Raw genomic sequence first — 22,177 nt, forward strand, 5'->3', positions numbered from 1 at the left:
CGACACAAGGAAGGTCGTAGATACTACCTGAGACACGTCCAGAGCTGGAGGAGGGAGAGGCCTCAATACGAGGCTTCTCTTCTCTCTGGCTCTTCAGTCTCCCATTAGGTCCTCCCATTCTTCCAACCCTATGGAGAAGACACTGGAAAGAGAGCCTGGAAAATGTAGTTCACAAGTCCTTAGCTCAGGTTCTCTTGAACCCTGAAAGCTAAGCAAGGCTCAAGTGCTAATATTTTATTGGGAGACAGAATCCCAGGGAAGCAGGAGTGAGAGGAAAAGGGAATGGAGACATGGAAGCATGGAAAAACACCTCCCCCACTGAGGTTATGCATCGCTGGGCAGGACACTGCCTCACTGAGCACAACTCAGCCTTACCAGATCTCTGGACAGACTTCTCAGACTGTTTATTGGAACAAAGAAAGGAGAAAAATGTATACACTCCTGCTATTCTATTTTCTGCTTCCCACGGTCAACGTTTGTTCACAGGAAGTGATGTTACCTGATGCCTCTAGGCAGCTACTGGGGCAGCCAGAGTCCCTGTCCTGTTAGGTGGATCTTCTTAAGATTTGGAAGCAGTGAGGGAGGGGAAGCAGCTGTGGGTCTTATAGCTCCTGCTGTGGTGAGTGCAATGGAGGCAGTTCTGGACCCCAGTGACTCCTCCGTGGGAGAGAGAGCCACCTGGGGATGCCTTAAGATGACACAGTAGTGGTAGAAACTGAGGTGGAGTTGCAGAAGTGTCCAGAACGCCCAAGAACATGGCCAAGGGCCTGACACAGGTCAGGCAAAAGGAATCTGAGTTAGCACATAAAATGTAGACCATGGGTCTGCAAGTGAACAGCAAGGGCCTGGTATGTGTGTTGGTCTCCCACACCAAGCCTGCTGCTCTTTTCCTCTGTGTAGGGAAGGCAGGAAAGAGGTAAGAAGAGGTGGAGAGGCAAAAGAAGTGAAAGTGAAAGAAAGGAGCAGAGAGGCAGTAGAGATGGGAGACTAACATGTATCAAGCATATCCTTGTGCAAGTACAATAATGGGTGCTTTACTGACATCATTTCAATTCTTCCTTAAAACAATGCTTTTAAAGGAGGTATTATCACCCCATTTTACAGATCAGAAATCAGAGGCCCAGAGGGCTTGAGTCACTTGTCCAAAGCTTTCTCAGCTAGCAAATGCCGAGCTGGGCTTAGAGCCAACCCAAAGCTCTTATCAACCCACAGCCACATGTTGTTCAACCATCTTTCATTATATGAACTGGCATAATTCCTACAAATTTCAATTGCTGAAGCTTATTTTCTCAACAGTTCACAACAAAACTATAAATAGAGATCCACTTTAAAAATGCTAAGGGAAACCAGAATCTAGAGTTAAGGAGGCAATAAGTACTAGAAGGCAGTTGGGAGACTGACAGAGATGGGGAAACTGACAGAGAATCCCAGGGAAAGGGTCCTGAAGTTTGCTCCCACTGGCCTCCTATTCTTTCTTTTCGCTTCTCTTCTCTTTTATTTTTTTCTTCCCTTAAGTTTGTTTTTGGATTCTTTGCTGGTTCATGGGGTCACAAAGAGTTGGATACGACTGAGCAACTGAACTGAACTGAACTGGATTTGGGAGTTTTGTCATGGAGAGTAGAGACCTCCACTTTCCCCTCTTCTGACCTGGCCAATCAAGATAGAATTACGGAGACATTATGTGAACATGGACTATATCATAAGTGGTTCTTCATTACACATGCCATATTATCATATAGTAAAATACACCTTATACACATAAAAAAAAAGCCCCAATACACCTATTTTTACAGATTATATACTTCAGGACTGAGTTAACTATTTTTTCCCTGAACCATTTGAAAGTGAGGTGCAAATATCGTGAAACTTCGTACCTCAGCTTTTGTTTTCTAAGAATAAAGGCAATTCTCACATGGCTACAAGACTAAGAAAATTAGCAATAACATCATCAACTACAGTTGTCCTGTCCTCCTCAGCCTCCTCTTTCTGTGAATCAAAGCAAACTACCCATAAGTTTTAAGTTGTTCATAGTTAATGTTGATGCTTTTGAACTGTGGTGTTGGAGAAAATTCTTGAGTCTCTTGGATGGCAAGAAGACTCAACCAGTCCATCCTAAAGGAAATCACTCCTGAATATTCATTTGGAAGGATTGATGCTGAAGCTGAAACTCCAGTCCTTTGGCCACCTGACGCAAAGAACTGACTCATTGGAAAAGACCCTGATGCTGGGAAAGATTGAAGGCAGGAGGAGAAGGGAGCGACAGAGGATGAAATAGTTGGATGGCATCACCGATTCAATGGACATGAGTTTGAGTAAGCTCTGGGAGTTGGTGATAGACAAGGAAGCCTGGCATACTTCAGTCCATGGGGTCACAAAAAGTTGGACACGACTAAGTGACTGAACTGAACTGATAGTTAATGTAACCAATGAAATAAAGACATGGTTCTTTCATTGTGTAATATCTTCCAAAGTCCGCTGCAGGATGGCAGAGTCTCAATAAAAATTGCACACAGAAATATCAAAAATTATTTATCTGAGAAGCTTATAGTTGCATAATAATGATGTGATCTGCCCCAGCTACTAAAACCATATTTGCTAAAATTTTGGAAAAAGTTGAAGACAAAATATTGCGGGTTTTATTATGTATGTGAAATCATGAAATTACTATAGTCTCTCTGGGTGAAGAGGAAACTTTACTGGTTATGATGAGAAATTCTATGGAATCATCATTAATTTATTCACAGTCACTCTGATGGCTTCATGTCTCAAGCTTCGACCAGTATTTAAGCTGGTATCCTGGCTACTGAACTTTTTGATGATCACTTTATCCTTGGTGGGCTTCCCTGGTGGCTCAGATGGTAAAGAATTCACCTGCAATTCAGGAGACCCAGGTTTGATCCCTGGGTGGTGAAGATCCCCTGGAGAAGGGAATGGCAACCCACCCCAGTATTCTTGCCTGGAGAATCCCAAGGACAGAGGAGCCTGGCCGGCTATAGTCCATGGGGTCACAGAGAGTCGGACACAACTTAGTGATTAACACTTTCTTCTTTTCACTTTGGCCTCAGATCTAGCTTGTCTGACACTTTTGGAGACAGGTGCTGATAGAAGCTGCCGCTGAGTCATGTGACATGGAGCAGAGAAGGAGCCCAGCAGATCTCCTGTGTTTTGCAGGTGGCTGTGGCTGAAGCAGGGCCCGAAGTCTTTTTAAAGTAAACGTTTATTGGCACATTACCCACATAGAGAAAAGTGGAGGAGGAAGGCAATAGCATAAGTGTGCCGAGAGCTCTTACTTGCAATCTTTGCTCTAGCTGATCCCACCACCTAGAACTCTCTTTCACCAGATGTATTCAGAGCTTCCTCCTTTCCTGCTCTTAAGTCCTTACTCAAATGGCATATCTTTCTTAAAAAATTAATTTTTAATGGAGTCAAATGACCTATCTTAGTGAAGCCTTACCTGACCATCACAGGTAAAATTGCAATCCCCAGTTCCATGTGCCTCCTCCCTAACAGGACTGGGACTAAGATGAGGCAAGTCAGAAGCCTACTGCACATACACTAAAGAGATCTGCCCACCCCCACCCCGACTCCACTCAAGATCTTACAAGTGCAGGGTGGACCCCACATGATGAAAGGTTTAAGTGCCTCCAAAGTCTGATTCCTAGGCCTCTTGCCTCCTATTGATCCCTGTCCTGAACCCTATTCCTCTTTCTTGCTGTGTTTTTCTCAAAGATAAGGATATGATCTATTCACTGATGGTTTCTACCCTTGATGCAGCGCCTGGCATTCTGCATGCATAATGAGAATGAATGAATGGCTAAATGACTGACTGCATATGCCCTGCAGAGGCATTTCATTCATTCTTCTATCGGTATATTCTACTCTGTCAGAGTTTTGAGCTTATTAACCTCAGTGATCATCAAGTCTTTTCATTTATCTGTCCCTATGTATTGTACCATGTCTGGCACACTGGGCCACTAAATAAAGGTTGGATAAGTGAATAAATATCTGCCAACTTCTGAGATGTAGTTTTGGTTCTTGGTATAACATATCATCACTGTGATAACTGTTTTTACACTAGGAAGAGCCTGCTGCTGCTGCTAAGTTGCTTCAGTTGTGTCCGACTCTGTGCGACCCCATAGATGGCAGCCCACCAGGCTCCCCCGTCCCTGGGATTCTCCAGGCAAGAACACTGGAGTGGGTTGCCAGTTCCTTCTCCAGTGCATGAAAGTGAAAAGTGAAAGTGAAGTCACTCAGTTGTGCACGACTCTTAGCGACCCCATGGACTGGAGCCTACCAGGCTCCTCCATCCATGGGATTTTCCAGGCAAGAGTACTGGAGTGGGGTGCCATTGCCTTCTCCGAGGAAGAGCCTAGATCTTGATAATAACTGGAGATGATGTGACTGAGGTTTGCACAAGCTGCTGACCCCTCTGCAGCTGTTTCCTCACCTGCAAAATGTACATAAGTAACTTCACTCCATGGAGTGGTTGTGAGCATTAGTATAATTCTGTACAGAGTTCCTCACACATGGTCTGGTTCAATATATGTCCATTTTGGTGATCATTTTATATTCGTATATGATTTTTGTTACATTTTCCCTGTAATAAATTACAATGTAGGGATTTTCCTAAATTGATATTTTTCTATAGTCCTTGCCAAGTTTTCAATCCTTCCTATTTTTTGTTTTCTTAAATTCTTCATTTTCATTTCTTCTGTTTATATCCTATTCCTTATTATTTCTGTCTTTCCTTTCACATACATTATTGAATAATTATTGAATAATTAATATGTGCCAAGAACTGTGCTAGCATGGTGAATGCAAAGGAAACCTAAACAGCAGCTGGTTTTCCTACAGACCTAATTAGGTAAGACCCAAGTCTTTATTCTGTTTAGCTTTCCAGGCATTTTTCTCCTGAAGAAAATGTCTCTGTTTCCTTTAATGTATTGTTACTTTTCCTTCATTATATTCTCCTGATGCTGTTTACTTTCTTTTACCCTTTTTCTAAACAAAGCTTAAACTAAAAAAAAATCCATTTCAAGTTATTCGTAAACATATTCATAAAAAGAACACTTGATTTTCTATGGCACAAACAAGACTCCTACAGTGTACATGGAATTGAATCATAGCCTTGTGTGAAGCAGCAAGTCATCTAGTCTTGCTAACAATAAACAGAGCACCAGTACATAGGATGTAAAAGGAATCAAAACAGTTCCTGTGTCTTGGGAAGTCTTGGTCCTTCAAAGAAAATTTCAATGAAACATTAAATCTCTTATCACGACTGAGAGCTGTCATAAAAAGTGTCTTACTGTAACAAAAATGAAACAATACTTTATTCAGTTATTGACTATATACTACATGCAAAAGAAATATCACTTAGTGTAAAAATATAAAAATAACTTAAAATATTTGTGAAATGAGGAGACGAAAACATAAGAGACAATAATTTAAGAATTTTTTAAGTATCTGAATGCAGTGTATCTATCATATACGTGTGGGTCCTCCCAGCAGCCCAGATGGTAAAGAATCTGCCTGCAATGCAGGAGACCTGGGTTCGATCCCTGGGTCAGAAAGATCCCCTGGAGGAGGAAATGGCAACCCACTCCAGTATTCTTGCCTGGAGAATCCCATGAACAGAGGAGCCTGGTGGGCTCCAGTCCATGGGTTCACAAAGAGTCAGACACGACTGAGCGACTAACACTACTACTTCTATCCTATACATGTGGCACAATTAGTGGACAAAAGTTGACTAACTTGTGGTAATAAAATGCCAACTATATCTTATTAGTAATTACAGAGGATTTTTAAATAAGATAATGTTTCAAAGGGTTCACTGCACCAGAAATACTTCCTGGAGCCTGTGTCAGGACTCAAATGTAGTGACATAGATGAAGTGATGGAGGAAAGAGAGTTCTCTGAATGGAAAAGAATATTTTTTTGTTTATTAAAATATATTTATGTCTTTACTATATTGTTGCATATTAAAACCATGGATTAAACAACACATACTCTCTCTCTCTTGCCCTCCTTAAAATCTGTTCTCCAAATGGTAGAAAGACAGTCAGATGAAAAATAAATCAGATGATGTATCTGCCCTACTTGAAACCTCCCTCCAAAACAAACAGTTATATAGACACTACTGAAGACATAATGTCTGTTTGGTGGACTTATGTAAGAAATTATTAGCAATCAGACTCAGGTGCAGAAACAAGGACTGGGGGCTAAGTAAACGCCTGACCAAAGAGCTTATGTTTTGAAGATATTAGAAAAGGGAGGCACTAAAGTTCCTTGAGTGGCTTAATTACATTTTTAAAAAAGATTCAACTCAACCCTTATTCAGAGGGCACCTACTGTGCGTTCTTGGCACATTTCTTGATGACTGTGATCTGAAAACAGGGAAAGTAAGGCATGATTCCCTTCTCTTAGGAGCCCACAGCCCACAGTGATAGTCTTGGCAATTGCATGCTGTTACTCTGGAGTGAGAAGAAATTAAAGCCAGGATTAGAGGCAGGGACCAAAATCCAGCATGCCATTTCCTTCTCCATGAGATCTTCCCAATCCAGGTATGGAACCTGGGTCTCCTGCCGTGCAGGCAGACTCTTTACCATCTGAGCCACCAGGGAATCTTAAGTCTGGAGGGGTAGCTGAGAAACAGAAAAGACAAGTCCCACAATTTAGATGATATATGTCAAAAGTGCATATATTTGGTGGCCGAATAAGAAGGAATAACAAAAGAATTCTATCTGAGCAGTTCCTTTTTCATTATTTGATAAATGTATAAGCTAATCATTTTTTATGCACTTATTCAGCCATTCAAAACCTAATTTTAAGTATTTTTCCATGTGGCAGTCACCCATAGGATCTATTTTTCACTAGTCATCTTGCATAAATATGTTTGTTTAGAATTATTATCTTTAGAATTTGTCTAATTTGTAGTATTTATTTTATAGTTAGGAAAAAGATAAAGCTGATTGAAGAGATAGACATTATTTTGCACTTCTTATACTAATTAAAATAATAAAGCACTACTTTTTAAATTTTTCCATAGCATTAGAAAAATTTATAGTTTGGAATACAGTACAAATTGTCATGCTTACTCTGAGGATAGATGTGGATTTTCAGAAAGACAGTTTGAGTATACTTTCTAGAGTTATTTGAAAGTAAAAGAAGAAAAAGAAAACCTTTTACAGTTTCTGAAAATATACTGTCATGATATATTTTTCATGTAATTTTAAAATAGTGGCTCATTAATACATTTTGACCTGATCTACAAGAAGATAATTTTATCCTCACAAAGGATAAGGTGTATATGACTTTAAGCTATGGCAATATTTGCTCTTTGATTTCTGACTTTACATAGGAGAACATTTGATAATGTCAAACATGTTAGGGTCCCATCACTTCAGGGCAAATAGATGGGAAAACAATGGAAACAGTGAGAAACTTGATTTTTGAGGACTCCAAAATCACTGCAGATGGTGACTGCAGCCATGAAATTAAAAGACGGTTGCTCCTTGGAAGAAAAGCTATGACCAAACTAGACAGCATATTAAAAAGCAGAGACACTACTTTGCTGACAAAGGTCCATCTAGTCAAAGCTATGGTTTTTCCAGTAGTCATGTATGGATGTGAGAGTTGGACCATAAAGAAGGCTGAGCACCGAAGAATTGATGCTTTTGAACTGTGGTGGTGGAGAAAACTCTTGAGAGTCCCTTGGACTGCAACGAGATCCAACCAGTCCATCATAAAGGAAATCAGTCCTCAATATTCATTGAAAGGACTGATGCTGAAATTTAAACTCCGATCCTTTGGCCACCTGATGTGAAGAACTGACTCATTTGAAAAGACCCTAATGCTGGGAAAGATCAAAGGTGGGAGGAGAAGGGGATGACAGAGGATGAGATAGTTGGATGGCATCACCGACTCAATGGACATGAGTTTGAGTAAACTCTGGGAGTTGGTGATAGACAGAGAAGCCTGGTATGCTGCAGTCCATGGGGTCACAAAAAGTCGGACACAACTGAATGACTAAACTGACTGAACATGTTAGGGAAAGACTTCTGTTTCCAGCCAAGAGAGAATAAAAAAGTTCAGACAGCATTCTGCTGTAAACAATCAGAAAACTTGACACAGTATATGAAATAACTGTGTTCAGACATTGGAAAACAGTGTATGACCTTGATTTCAAAGAATTGAAAGGAAACAGAGAAGTGAACCCTAAAATCATTCAGGCATTCTGTCTGGAGGCAATTTCCTGGTTGTTATTTAGTGAGAAAGAACACAGAGTTTGGCTATCTTGATAATTTAAGAAGACAGAAACCAAGGTTTAGGAGAGCCAAGGCAGATAGAATCAGTAGTGCAGAGAAAGGAAGAGAATAAATCAATGCAGAAAAAGAGTTCCAGCAGTTGGTGTATGAGTTCCCATCAGTATTTGACTCTATCTGCATACGTATGATGGAGAAGGAAATGGCAACCCACTCCAGTATTCTTGCCTAGAGAATCCTGTGGACAGAGGAGCCTCATGGGCTGCTGTCCATGGGGTCACACAGAGTCAGACACGACTGAAGCGACTTAGCAGCAGCAGCAGCAGCAGCAGCAGCATAAGTATGAAGTGAAAGTGTCAGTCACTCAGTTGTGTCTTATTCTTTGTGACCCCATGGACTGTAGCCCGCCAGGATGCTCTGTACATGGAATTGCTCAGGCAAGAATACTGGAGTGGGCAGTCATTCTCTTCTCCAGGGAATCTTCCCTACCCAGGGATTGAACCCTGGTCTCCTGCATTGCAGGCAGATTCTTTACCATGTAAGCCACCAGGGAAGCCCCCTGCATGAGTATAGTACAATTTAGAAAGTCCAAGGAAAGAAAAATGACTGTGGTTCTGGATTCCCAGAGGCCCCATAAGGCCAAGAATTTTCCCAGTTTCCATAAGCCAGAGTAGAGATACCTTGCTGAATACACAGAGATGAGCAGAGAGCCCAACAAGGTCACACTTTATAATAAGGGTAAACTATTCTTAGATTGGGGATTCCCTGGTGGCTCAGACGGTAAAGCGTCTGCCTGCAATGCAGGAGATCCAGGTTCAATCCCTGAGTTGGGAAGACCCCCTGGAGAAGGAAATGACAACCCACTCCAGTACTCTTGCCTAGAAAATTCCATGGATGGAGGAGCCTGGTGGGCTACAATCCATGGGGTCGCAAAGAGCTGGACTCGACTGAGCGACTTCACTCATTTATTCCTAGATTAGAGAATATTGTAGACTTGCCCTAAAAGATGGAAAAACAAGGCTCAAACTGAGCCACAGTAACCAGGCTGCCTGCCAGAACAAAGGCCAATACTTCAAGAAAAAAATCCAGCACTCTATACCTTATGTACAGCATCTGGTTAAAAAACTTTAGACTTGTAACAAAGTGAGAAAATGTAACACATAACCAGAAAGAAAATCAAGTGATAGAAATAGTCCTAGATATTATATTGATGATGGAATTAATAGTCAAATTAAGATGCCTACTATAAATACATACAAAAGGGTTTAAAAGAAAACGTACATATCATGAGATGATATATGGTGATGGATTTTAAAAAATGAAAAACAAAGAGTATTAGAAATGATATTTTAAACAATAGGATTAGCAACATATTAGACATTATGGTAGTAAAGATCAGGGAGCTTACAACATAACAGTATGAAAAAGAGAAATGTACTTTTACTTTTCTGAGAACTATTAATGCATATTAATATATGTATATGTATATAGATATATAATGATAGGATTTAACTGTATAATTCCCTTTATAAAAGAAATGATTATGGAAAAGCCTCCAAATCCAACATGGAGTGAATTGAAATTCACATCTGAACTCTACTGCAATGAGGTATACTTCAATCCATGTATTTGAGGTTCCTCAATGTGTACAATTTTTTTGGAAAGTTAGTCTTCAAAAAAAAAAAAATTACAGTATGAAAGCAAGTCCTCATCTGAAAAAAGAAAGGCTGTCTGGAGAAACTAAATTTAAGGCATATGAAATATCCCTGTGTTATAGGTCATACGGAAAGGGGAAGTCAGCTGCTGCTGGATTTGCACTGCCTGCAAAGAGAATGAGTATGTGCAAGATGAATTCACCTGCAAAGCTTGTGACTTGGGATGGTGGCCCAATGCAGATCTGACAGGTAGGAACTGTCTCACTTGTCAACCTTATCCCGAACATTGGCCTCTGCAATGTGCCTGTTGTGTAAAATGTGAGTGATTAACTCACGTCTTTTTCAATATTTATTTACATTGTTACTGCTCATGTCAAAGGTACACTTAAAGCTCTTAAAAGTTTTCCATCATCCATATTAAAAGTTTATTTAAATATAAATAAAAGTGTATTCAAAGAGTATTCTTGTATACCAGTTGTTCCTGTTTTTCTTTTTATAATTTTTATCTGAAAATAATCAGGGAAGAAACATGTAAAAATATAAAAGAAAATAGTTATTTTAATAGTGTGTTTAGTCATTCAGTCATGACTGACTCTTTGTGACCCCATGGACTGTAGCCCACCAGGCTCCTCTGTCCATGGGATTCTCTAGGCAAGAATACTGGAGTGGGTTGCCATTTCTTCCTCCAGGGGATCTTCCCGACCAGGGATCGAGCCTGAGTCCCCAGCCTCTCTTGCATTAGCAGGCAGATTCTTTACCACTGAGACACCTGGGAAGCCTCTATTTTAATAAATGTTTCCCATGCTCTACTCTCTATCTGGAATTTCTTTCATCTCCTTATCTGCCTGACAAATTTTACAGTAGTTGTAAAGTTTGTTAGACAGACACAGAGATAAAAAAAAAAAAATCCAGATAGAAAGTAGAACATGGGAAACAGGAAAGCATGTAGTACTTTTGGGGAAAACCATGGAACAACTATATGGGGTTGTTTGGTAAATACAAGGGCCTGGTAGAGATATGGTCAGAAATGAGATTGGTTGAGGACACTGGAAGCAAATGGTAAGGAACTTCCTTAAGAACTTATTCTAAATGTTTGGATTTGGGCTTTAAGCATAGGAGAACCACAGAAGCATTTAAAGTGGTGAATAATGTCATGATATTGGTGTCTCAGAGAGATAACCATGATGGCAGTGTGGACAAGGATAGTGAACCTAAACTGAAAACAGAGAGAAGTGAGAAAGCTCCTGTGTTGGTCCAAATGAGGAATTTCAAAGGGTATGAATAGAGCAGCTGCACGGGAGTAGAGAGGAATAAATGAATGCAGGAGATGATTTACTCGTAAAATCAGTGGGATTCCTGTGGATGGATTACCCAAGTTTATAAGCTTCCCAAGAGTAATGTTCAGGTATGTGAGTTTTGTGGCTTACCAGATGGCGCTAGTGGTAAAGAACCTGCCTACCGATGCAGGAGACAGAAGAGACATAGGCTCAATCCCTGGGATGGGAAGATCCCCTGGAGGAAGAAATGGCAACCCACTCCAGTATTCTTGCTTGGAGAATCACACGGACAGAGGAGCCTGGCAGGCTACAGTCCACAGTGTCCCACAGAGTTGAAAATGACTGAAGCGACTTAGCATGTACATATGAGTTTTGATTTCCAAAAACTCTGATATGAGCTTACAGATGACACATGTGTCACAGATGTTGTTCAAAAAATTTAAGAGTGATAGAACCATAGAAACTTTGAGTTCATAGAGACCTTATCATCTGAATAACACAATCCCTCATTTTAGAACATGAAAGCTAAGGCCTGGAGAGGCATACTTGTGTGCCCAGGGTCATAACTAGTTAGAAGCAGGTCCTAGTTCATTGACTGCAGATCCCACGCTTTCCTGGGTGCTGTTGAAAATCATTAGGGTAACATTCACGAGTGCTGTTTACTTTTTCACTTCTTCCCAAATAAGACTCTGAAACTAAAAAATTGTGTGGCTTATTCAGAGGACATCAAAAATGGCTGCCTGAGTAGAAAAAGGTCAATAGTTAAAATTATACTTTTTAAAAGTAAGAGACATGTAAAATGTTAATACGGTTAGAAAATGTGGCAGAACCAACACAAAATTGTAAAGTAATTAGCATCCAATTAAAATAAATTTAAATTAAAAAAAGAAAATAAACTGAATATCAAAGCTTTTAGCAATCACCTGGTACAAAGGCCATTTTAAAATGAAAAGAAATTAGAATGTTTTTGAGGGTACAAACTCTGTCTCACCCATTTTTTAATTCTCTTGCTGAAAGCTGGTTTTCAACTTCAAATATGCCTAAAAATCACCCAGGAATTACTCATCTGCAGAGATCCCCATTCACTAATTCTGAGACGGGACCCATCAGATTCTAGTCCCTGTTCCATCCCTTGGGAAACTCTGGCTCACAGCCTGGTGCCTTGAACATACATAATTGCTGCCTGATAAATGTTTGTTCTATTGAGAGAATTAGAAAGAAGGAACTCACCCAAGTTCATCTAGGTCAATACAGATGGTTACTAGGAGAAGAATCACCTCGAGAATCTAGGGTTTTTGTCTCTGGGTCTAAAGCCCTTTCTTTCGTTCTGCATTTATCTCATGGTTGCATGCATTGGACTGACTTGAAGAAGCTTTTCCAACCTTGTTCTGGACACAAGCCTCCTCCCCCACAGGTTCACATCTTCAAGAACTGATCTTCTTAGTCAGTGTGTGCTTCCTGTCTTGTTTATCTTGAGAAAGTAGTCTCCTTAGATCACTCTTTTGCTTGAAAACTAGGTTTGACTTCAGAGTCAGTCCTCTCTGCTTTTTGACTGAGACCGCAGCTGGCAAGAAAGAGAATCAAAGACAAAACTAGCCCCTTTCTAAGATTAATCTTAAATGTCAGAAGTCCTGGCTTTGAGGCACAAGTTTTCCTCTTGTCTACATTTTCAGAGCTTCCCAACTTTTCCTACTGTCTCAGCTTCCCTTTAATTGAAGCTTCTCTCATACATGAAAAGAACTTCTATCCAATATTAAAATAGAAAAAAAAACTTTTTAAAGATCTAATATAATAAAGGAACTCAAAGTCATTTGTTTTATCCCCTAGAGATCTTCCATTGTGGATATATTGTCTGTCCACTGCCAAGCGATGACCATCCTAGATTAGCAACAATTTAAAAAAATGCTCCTTAATTATAAATGCAACTTATAATTTTAATGCAAATATCTTTCTAGAGAAGTAAATCTACTATCACCCATCATATATGTAAAAATCACTAACATTCAAAAAAGTTGAGCCAAGCAACAGCCCATTCTGTCTTTATCTGGTAACAGCAGGAAAGTGGCTAAATTTGGATTATATATCCAAATTATGTCACAAGTCTTATGTTTAAGATCTTTCAGAATATGCATCTCTCATCCTCATTTATATTTAGTTTTACTGGCACCTATTGTTTCTGCATCCCTTCCACTCTTTCACGTTAATGGAAAATGAGGTCTAATTTGTCACTTACTGGGTGCCATGTCAGGCTCAGAGCAAGAGTGCAGTTCATGGCAATGTGTTTTTGACTGTTGCCATGATAGCAGTAGTTGTGAAAAGAGAAGACTCACAGGCAGAGAAAAACAAAAATCAGTAAAATACCAAGAGAAGTATATACATTGTCTTTATGTAAGTGTTTTATTTTCATGGGTGGATTTTTTGGACTGAACTTTAGTTAAAATGAGAAAATAGTGCTTTTTACTGAAGGTGAAGTTTATTAAAAATATGCTTAAAATCATTTTATGAGATACTTTGCATATATGCTCCAAAGACTAAAATTAATGAATAAAAGTATGTTAACAAGTGAGTTTTTATTCTCATTAGGATATGTTGCTTTTTGGCTATGAAGAAAAAAAAAAGTATATTTCTTAGAGAAAGTGTCTTCTGAAGCTGTTAATAAGCTTCTCATGTTTTCTTCCTGGGAAAATGTACATTTTAATTCAGCATATAAATTTCACACTTTACTTCTTATGGTACATAAACAGAGATTTCTTCTGCCATGATATACAATTTGATAATAGTTTAACAATTTATGGACCGATTATAAGAAACCCGATGCTCTATTCCTTGTAAAAAGTCAAATAGTGTAAAATAATTCCTCATAAAGTCAGACTACCCTAAATCTTACAATAAAAATATGAAGTACTGTTATAAAAAATTAACTTTTAACTATTTTTCCGTACTTAACAGTTGCAGCCACCTCTCAGGTTATCTACTTATTTATTTACTTTTGTATTATACACAACCACCTTCTTTGTGCCAGGTATTTTTTTGAGATATTGGGACATATGGGTGAGTAAGACAAGGTTTATATCCTAGAAGACAAACTTCATATAAAACTAGACATGTAAGCAGACAATTATAAGTCCTGGAACAAGACTATGTGCAAAATTTCATATGAGTAGAGAGAAAAAAGCAATCATATTTTCCCTGGCAAGAGAAAGAGGAAGGGATATTTGAGCTTAAAGATTGAATAATAAATAGAATTCCCCTTTTAGGTAATTTGTATTAATGTAATAATATTAGAGAAAGCATTTCAATGAAGCCTTATGCAATTGTGAAGCAGTATTGTGAATGTTATTAAATGTCCCAGCACACTTTAGGTGAAATAACTGTGGCCTATCTTTGTTTCTTGTTTCATATTAATTGGAAAGAATTCAGATATTAAATTTTAACCTCCTCTAATGCATTTGGATGTTATAAGTGAGCCAATATTTAGTTCGAAAATTAGAAGTTAACCCTTGTCCTCAGATTACAGTTATTACCACTTCTCTTGGATTTTGCTCAGTAACTTGTAGTCTGCTGGAAGGAAACTGACTTGTCTGGGGTAACTCCGACCATGAACACTGCCAGGTCCTTAAGTTCTCAGTGTTTAATTATAGTATGCACAGCTCACTGTTAAAGTCTTCTCCTTGTGGGTGTCAGGTAGGCTCAGGGCACTCACTCTAAACCACTGATTGAATTTAACCACCACCCCTTCTAGTCTTGGAATTACTAAACAATGGAGGTTGGGAAACCCTTCTCTTTAAAAAAAAACAGGATAAAGAAAGTACATTACATCACATGACGTATATGGACAATGCATATTTTGTCTAATTCCCACAAAGTATCGAAGCTAGCCCTTCTCAAATTTAGGATGTCTTAAAAAATAGAAAAAAAAAAAGAAAGGAAAGGAAAGAAGAAAAAACAACTTTTAAGAAGCTTATACAAAATGTAACTTGTCAATCCCAATCCCTATGTGATACTGTTTGGGTGGTCCTGTATTGGCATTGAAAATCTTGCTTTTCACATAGGAAAAAAGAATCTAGGATCTTTAAAAGAGATAAAGCAATCTTAATCATGCTGAGCACCTAAGAATTGATGCTTTTGAACTGTAGTGTTGGAGAAGACTCTTGAGAGTCCCTTGGACTGCAAGGAGATCCAACCAGTCCACCCTAAAGGAGATCAGTTCTGGGTGTTCATTGGAAGGACTAATGTTGAAGCTGAAACTCCAATACTTTGGCCACCTGATGCAAAGAGCTGACTCATTTGAAAAGACCCTGGTGCTGGGAAAGATTGAGGGCAGGAGGAGAAAGGGACGACAGAGGATGAGAAAGTTGGATAGCATCACCAACTCAACGGACATGGGTTTGGGTGGACTCCAGGAGTTGGTGATGGACAGGGAGGTCTGGTGTGCTGTGGTTCATGGGGTCGTAAAGAGTCAGACACGACTGACTGACTAAACTGAACTGACTGAATGGTGCGGTAGGTATACTGCTTTGGGGTATTATGACAAACTGCTACTGTTGCAACACAAGAATACTTAGACTTCTACTAGAAGGATGGTTTTCTTCATTTGTGTATAGTACACTGGGTAAGGTTGGCTTAACTTACTGCTAGACTTGGAAGACTGATTACCTATGGAGATGGCTGAGTGTCAGTCTTTAGTTTCTGGTTACATTAATGTGTATGTGTTAGTTTCTCAGTTGTATCCAACTCTTTGCAACCCCATGGACTGTAGCTTGCCAGGCTTCTCTGTTCATGGAATTCTCCAGGCAAGAATACTGGAGTGGGTTGCCATCTGCTTCTCCAGGCCAGTGGAGTTTTAAACTTTAAACTGGTTACATTAAAGGGGCTAGGATTTATGATATGCGGTTTAAAGTTTGAAACTCCACTAGCGACAACCAAAGTTACTTCATTTACTGATGCATATTTTATTGGACAGGTCGACTTGGCTGTACAACTTGAGGGCTATGAAAGAGCTATGAGTTTCTATTTTGTGCTGTCTCAAAATCAATGTTCATTGTGCAGATTTTGGTAGCTCAATCCACTGATAAATCATGCCCTTGTTGAAATGAGCCCATCTTAAATTTGAGAAGTACTAGTTTTGATATCTTGAGAGAATTACACAAAATAGCCATCACGTCCACATATGTGAGGTAATGTACTTATTTGTCCTGTTTTGAGGTTTAAGGAGGAGAGTTACCCAACCTCCAGGGGTACCTGGATACCTCAGTCCCTGGCTGCTAACCTGCACTGTCCTTTTCTCACCGTACTTTTCCTTTTGCCTTTGAAGACATTACATGAGCATGTTCTGTGAGTCTTCTGAATCTTTCCAAGTATTTGAACTTGTGAAATATTTACATATGCAAAGATTATCCTAATACTGTAGTTAACAATAGTACTTGGATTATTGAGTTAGAGTATGATCGTCTCTAATAAAACCTAGATTTAGACAAGTACTTATTACCAGTAAGGAGAACATTAAGGACAAAAATTGTATAGATTTTAATCAGTCAAGAAGAAAAGTATGAATAAGCAAGAGAAAAAAAGAGTATGCTACATGTAGGAATATGAAGATAATCCTGCACAGAAGACCGTGTGTAATGATCATGTTGCTTCAAAGTTGTTACATTAGCTCATTAGCTTCCATGAGCCTTTGGCTTCTGGAGGTGCTCTGAAAATCCTCAGGTTAAAATCACTTAAGAATGCAACTTCCAGCAGTATTAGGGTTCCCTTTTATTTGTCCAAAAGTTTGAGAATGAGGACAGTTTCATATAACTTAAATTCATGAATAAGTGTTCCAATGAAACATTTTCATATCCCTAGATTGGTAAATTGGAACATGCTTGCTAAGACTACAAGTCTGATCATATTTTAGTCATTATAAGTGTTGTGGTTTGTCAACATGGGAATGCTTCAGAAAATATTCACACTGTTTAAACGAATACATATTTATAAACCACAGAAGAAGATAACTGCAGGCAATGCATTTGGAGTTACTCACAGGATTCTTTTACAATTGTGTCAGTCAGTGTCCCCACCTTTACAGTTTTCCCAGATTAATTTAATTACAAATGAAGCATGAACTGGCTGCATCTGCTATCCTGGAAATGTTTTCCCATTAGTGTTTAATTTTGTGGCCAATTTGTTTCTACTGAAATGAATTCTTTAATTTTTTTTTCCATCAGAATTTTATCTAGTGTCTATTGGATACTTCATGTGGTGCTGCCAGACAGCCATTCTGGCTTTGCCAGATAATATCGTTATAGATCTGGCATTTCTTTTGAGAATTTCTTTGCTGGCTAGATTTTGTGTTCCTATAACTGAATTCCTGAACTTCTCTAGTACACAAAATATCCATCCTGTCCACATGTGTGAGGTAATGCACTTGTTTGTCCTGTTTTGTTGTCATTAATATACTATTCATTATTGCTTTATATGAGACTTGTGTAAGGACTCTTAGAATAGTCTGTATAGTATAATCATCTCTAAAATATTTATATTATATTTTACAGTACTAGTATTAGCCTTTAGAGTACCTTTTTTAATGCTACAGGTCTGAACTTCTATGGCAGCAATTATTTTATATAACATCAACACATCAAGATATTATTATTTATTCAAAAAAAACTGAAAACTTTTGAAAATGTGTTTTTATATTATTTAAAGACTTTTTAAAACGTGTCTTTATAGTATTAAATAAATGGATTATTCTGAAATCACACCAGTTATTAGCTTAATATATGCCTCTTTTCTTTTAAAATTTGATAGGATACAGAGAAGCCAAAATTCAATTATTAAAAATATTTATCTTGTGGAAGAGTATTTCATTTTATAATACTGGCTGGACTACTTATGTATTAAACTTAGTGGTTTTCTTTTTAGTTTTAGACTTATGGTGAAACAATGTTAATATTTAGTACTGGGTATTCAAAATTCTATTCGACAAGGACACTCCTTGAATAACATAAACACAATCTTGAGATTCTCCTCCTTTGGTTATAGAGCTTAATTATGCTCACTTATTACATCAGTGAATAGTAATATGGGAAGAATTAGCAACAGTTCATAACTAGCTAATTAGCAGAAACTGTTGGACAATTTCAGTTAATAATAGGGATTTATTACACATGGTACAAGGACTTAAAGACCTTGTACAAAACCTAAGATATTTTGACTAACTTAGTTTATGCCTGAAACTATCCTTAGGCAAAGAGACTAACCATTGGCTATGAAATTAAGAGGTTGGCTTTAAAAGGTAAATTCATGATCTATTGCTGGGTAACAAATTCAGTTCAGTTCAGTTCAGTTCAGTTCAGTTGCTCAGTCATGTCTGACTCTTTGCGACCCCATGAATCACAGCACGCCAGGCCTCCCTGTCCATCACCAATTCCCTGAGTTCACCCTAACTCATGTGCATCAAGTCAATGATGCGATCCAGCCATCTCATCCTCTGTCATCCCCTTCTCCTCCTGCCCCCAATCCCTCCCAGCATCAGGGTCTTTTCCAATGAAATTACCTCCAAACTTAGTAGCTTACAATGATCAGTTCAGTTCAGTTCAGTCGCTCAGTCATGTCTGACTCTTTGCGACCCCATGAATCGCAGCACGCCAGGCCTCCCTGTCCATCACCAACTCCCAGCGTTCACTCAGACTCACGTCCATCGAGTCAGTGATGCCATCCAGCCATCTCATCCTCTGTCGTCCCCTTCTCCTCCTGCCCCAATTCCTCCCAGCGTCAGAGTCTTTTCCAATGAGTCAACTCTTCGCATGAGGTGGCCAAAGTACTGGCGTTTCAGCTTTAGCATCATTCCTTCCAATGAACACCCAGGGCTGACCTCCTTCAGAATGGACTGGTTGGATCTCCTTGCAGTCCAAGGGACTCTCAAGAGTCTTCTCCAACACCACAGTTCAAAAGCATCAATTCTTCAGCGCTCAGCCTTCTTCACAGTCCAACTCTCACAGCCATACATGACCACAGGAAAAACCATAGCCTTGACTGCTGAATCTTTGTTGGCAAAGTAATGTCTCTGCTTTTGAATATGCTATCTGGGTTGGACATAACTTTCCTTCCAAGGAGTAAGCGTCTTTTAATTTCATGGCTTACAATGATACCCATTTATTATCTCTCAGTTTCTGTGGGTCAGAAATATGGGCAAAGTTTAGCTGAGTTCTCTGCTTCATCTCTCATAAATCTAAAAACCGAAGTATCAGCTATGGATGGGGTCTAGTCTGGAGGCTTGATTGTGGAAGGGTGCACTTCCAAATTCCCTTAAGCTAGTTATTGGCAGAATACAATCATCAAAGACTTGAATTTAGGGCTTCAGTTTTGTTTGTTTGTTTTGCCAGGGATTGGGGATGAGGACTGCTCTCAGTTCCTTGCCATGTGGACATTAGCAAAATAGGAGTTGTTTCATCAGAGCCAGCAGGAGAGTCTGCTACAAGATGAAGATTGTTATCTTATATAGCTTAATCATGGGAGAGATATCCTATCAACTTTGCTATATTCTATGGAAGAGAAGCAAGTCATAGGCCTAGTTCACACTCAAGGAGAGGGCATTATACATAGACATGAATCCCAGGATGCAGGGATCAATCTGAATCATCTTAGAAGCTACCTACCACAATGAACAATAATTATTTGATATTGCCATACTGTTAATTTCATTTACTCAGTGGCTCAGAAGGTAAAGAATCTGCCTGCAGTGTAGGAAGTCTGGGTTTGATCCCTGGGTTGGGACGAACCCTTGGAGAAGGGAATGGCAACCCACTCTAGTATTCTTGCCTGGAGAATTCCGTAGACAGAGGAGCCTGGTTGTTACAGTCCATAGGGTCTGCAAGGAGTCAGACTTGACTGAGAGACTAACATTTCACTTTTTAACTTTCACTTTTCTTTCTTTCATACTGTTAATACATCTAGATCATGGTGTAGCATTTTCATATTTATAGAAAAATTAAAGATTTGTGGTGATCTAGCTACCTATGATAATCTGCATGCTTATGTGCTCTGTTTCAATTCATCTTCCTATTTTTGTGGAGTATTTTCTCCATAGGAATTCTAGGACACAAGGCATTACTTGGATAATGTATTTAATTATACATAGTACAGGTATTTGTTCAAGCTGATTTTAGGAAAGGCAGAGGAACCAGAGATCAAATTGCCAACATCTGCTGGATCATGGAAAAAGCAAGAGAGTTCCAGAAAACCATCTATTTCTGCTTTATTGACTATGCCAAAGCCTTTGACTGTGTGGATCACAATAAACTGTGGAAAATTCTGAAAGAGATGGGAATACCAGACCACCTAACCTTCCTCTTGAGAAACCTATATACAGGTCAGGAAGCAATAGTTAGAACTAGACATGGAACAACAGACTGGTCCCAAAAAGGAAAAGGAGTACATCAAGGCTGTATATTGTCACCCTGCTTATTTGACTTATATGCAGAGTACATCATGAGAAATGCTGGGCTGGAAGAAGCACAAGCTAGAATCAAGATTTCTGGGAGAAATATCAATAACCTCAGATATGCAGATGACACCACCCTTATGGCAGAAAGTGAAGAGGAACTCAAAAGCCTCTTGAGTGAAAGGGAAAAGGAGAGTGAAAGGGAAAGAGGAGAGTGAAAAAGTTGGCTTCAAGCTCAACATTTAGAAACCAAAGATCATGGCATCTGGTCCCATCACTTCATGGGAAATAGATGGGGAAACAGTGTCAGACTTGATTTTTTGGGGCTCCAAAATCACTGCACATGGTGATTGCAGCCATAAAATGAAAAGATGTTTACTCCTTGGAAGGAAAGTTATGACCAACCTAAATGGCATATTAAAAAGCAGAGATATTACTTTGCCAACCAAGGTCCATCTAGTCAAGGCTATGGTTTTTCCAGTGGTCATGTATGGATGTGAGAGTTGGACTGTGAAGAAAGCTGAGTGCTGAAGAATTGATGGTTTTGAACTGTGGTATTAGAGAAGACTCTTGCAAGTCCCCTGGACTGTTAGGAAATCCAACCAGTCCATCCTAAAGGAGACCAGTGGTGGGTGTTCATTCGAAGGACTGATACTGAGGCTGAAACTCCAATACTTTGGCCACCTCATGTGAAGATTTGACTCATTGGAAAAGACCCTGACGCTGGGCGGGATTGGGGGCAGGAGGAGAAGAAGATAGCAGAGGATGAGATGGCTGGATGGCATCACCAACTCAATGCACATGAGTTTGGGTGAACTCAGGGAGTTGGTGATGGACAGGGAGGCCTGGCGTGCTGTGATTCATGGGGTCATAAAGAGTCGGACACGACTGAGCAACTGAACTGAATTGAACAGGTATTTTCATGATTAAGTCAACTATAACTTGACCATGTGCTACAACTGTAGCACATCTTGTCTGACAGTAAACCCTACATGTTAGAATTGTGGGTTTTTGTGTCACCAAGAATAATGTATTCTTATGATAATAGTCTTAAAGTCCCAGTTATATGTTGGTGCATAATATTTTCACTATTTTATTAAACCAAGGTATTTTATGTTCTATTAATAGTGAAATTATTGGTAGACATTAAAGGCATCTATATCAATAACAAAGAAATATTATTTCCTCTGCGAGTTCAGAGGACACACAGGGACTTCGTGGGCGCCAGTGTCTTTTCCAGAGTTAAGTCACTGGACAGATTTTAGGCAGTTGTCCTGAGCTTTACTAATATGAGGTGATGATTCTTTTTTTTTTTTAATTGGAGGTTAATTGCTTTACAATGTTGTGTTGGTTTCTTCATCATCCGTATGTATACATGTGTCTTCTCCCTCTGGAGCCTCCCTCCCACCCCTCTAGATATCACAGAGCACTGGGCTGGGCTCCCTTTGTTATATAAGCAGCTTCCCACTAACTATCTGTTTTACACGTGGTAATGTATATGTTTCAGTGCTACTCCCTCAATTCGTCCCCTCCGCTCCTTCCCCTGCTGTGTCCACA

General features: G+C 39.2%; 1 protein-coding gene across 3 annotated transcripts in view; it reads left to right on the forward strand.

Moving 5' to 3' along the window:
• GRM1 (glutamate metabotropic receptor 1) overlaps positions 1–22,177 on the forward strand; it is a 418,107-nt gene that overhangs the window by 356,748 nt on the left and 39,182 nt on the right. For all 3 annotated transcript variants that reach the window (XM_070796313.1, XM_019966999.2, XM_070796315.1), the window contains exon 7: positions 10,039–10,165. In XM_070796313.1, coding sequence (XP_070652414.1) covers positions 10,039–10,165 — 127 coding nt within the window. The remainder of the gene's footprint in view (positions 1–10,038; positions 10,166–22,177) is intronic.

The sequence above is a fragment of the Bos indicus genome, chromosome 9, assembly GCF_029378745.1.
Source record: "Bos indicus isolate NIAB-ARS_2022 breed Sahiwal x Tharparkar chromosome 9, NIAB-ARS_B.indTharparkar_mat_pri_1.0, whole genome shotgun sequence".
In the NCBI taxonomy this organism is placed as follows: Eukaryota; Metazoa; Chordata; class Mammalia; order Artiodactyla; family Bovidae; genus Bos; species Bos indicus.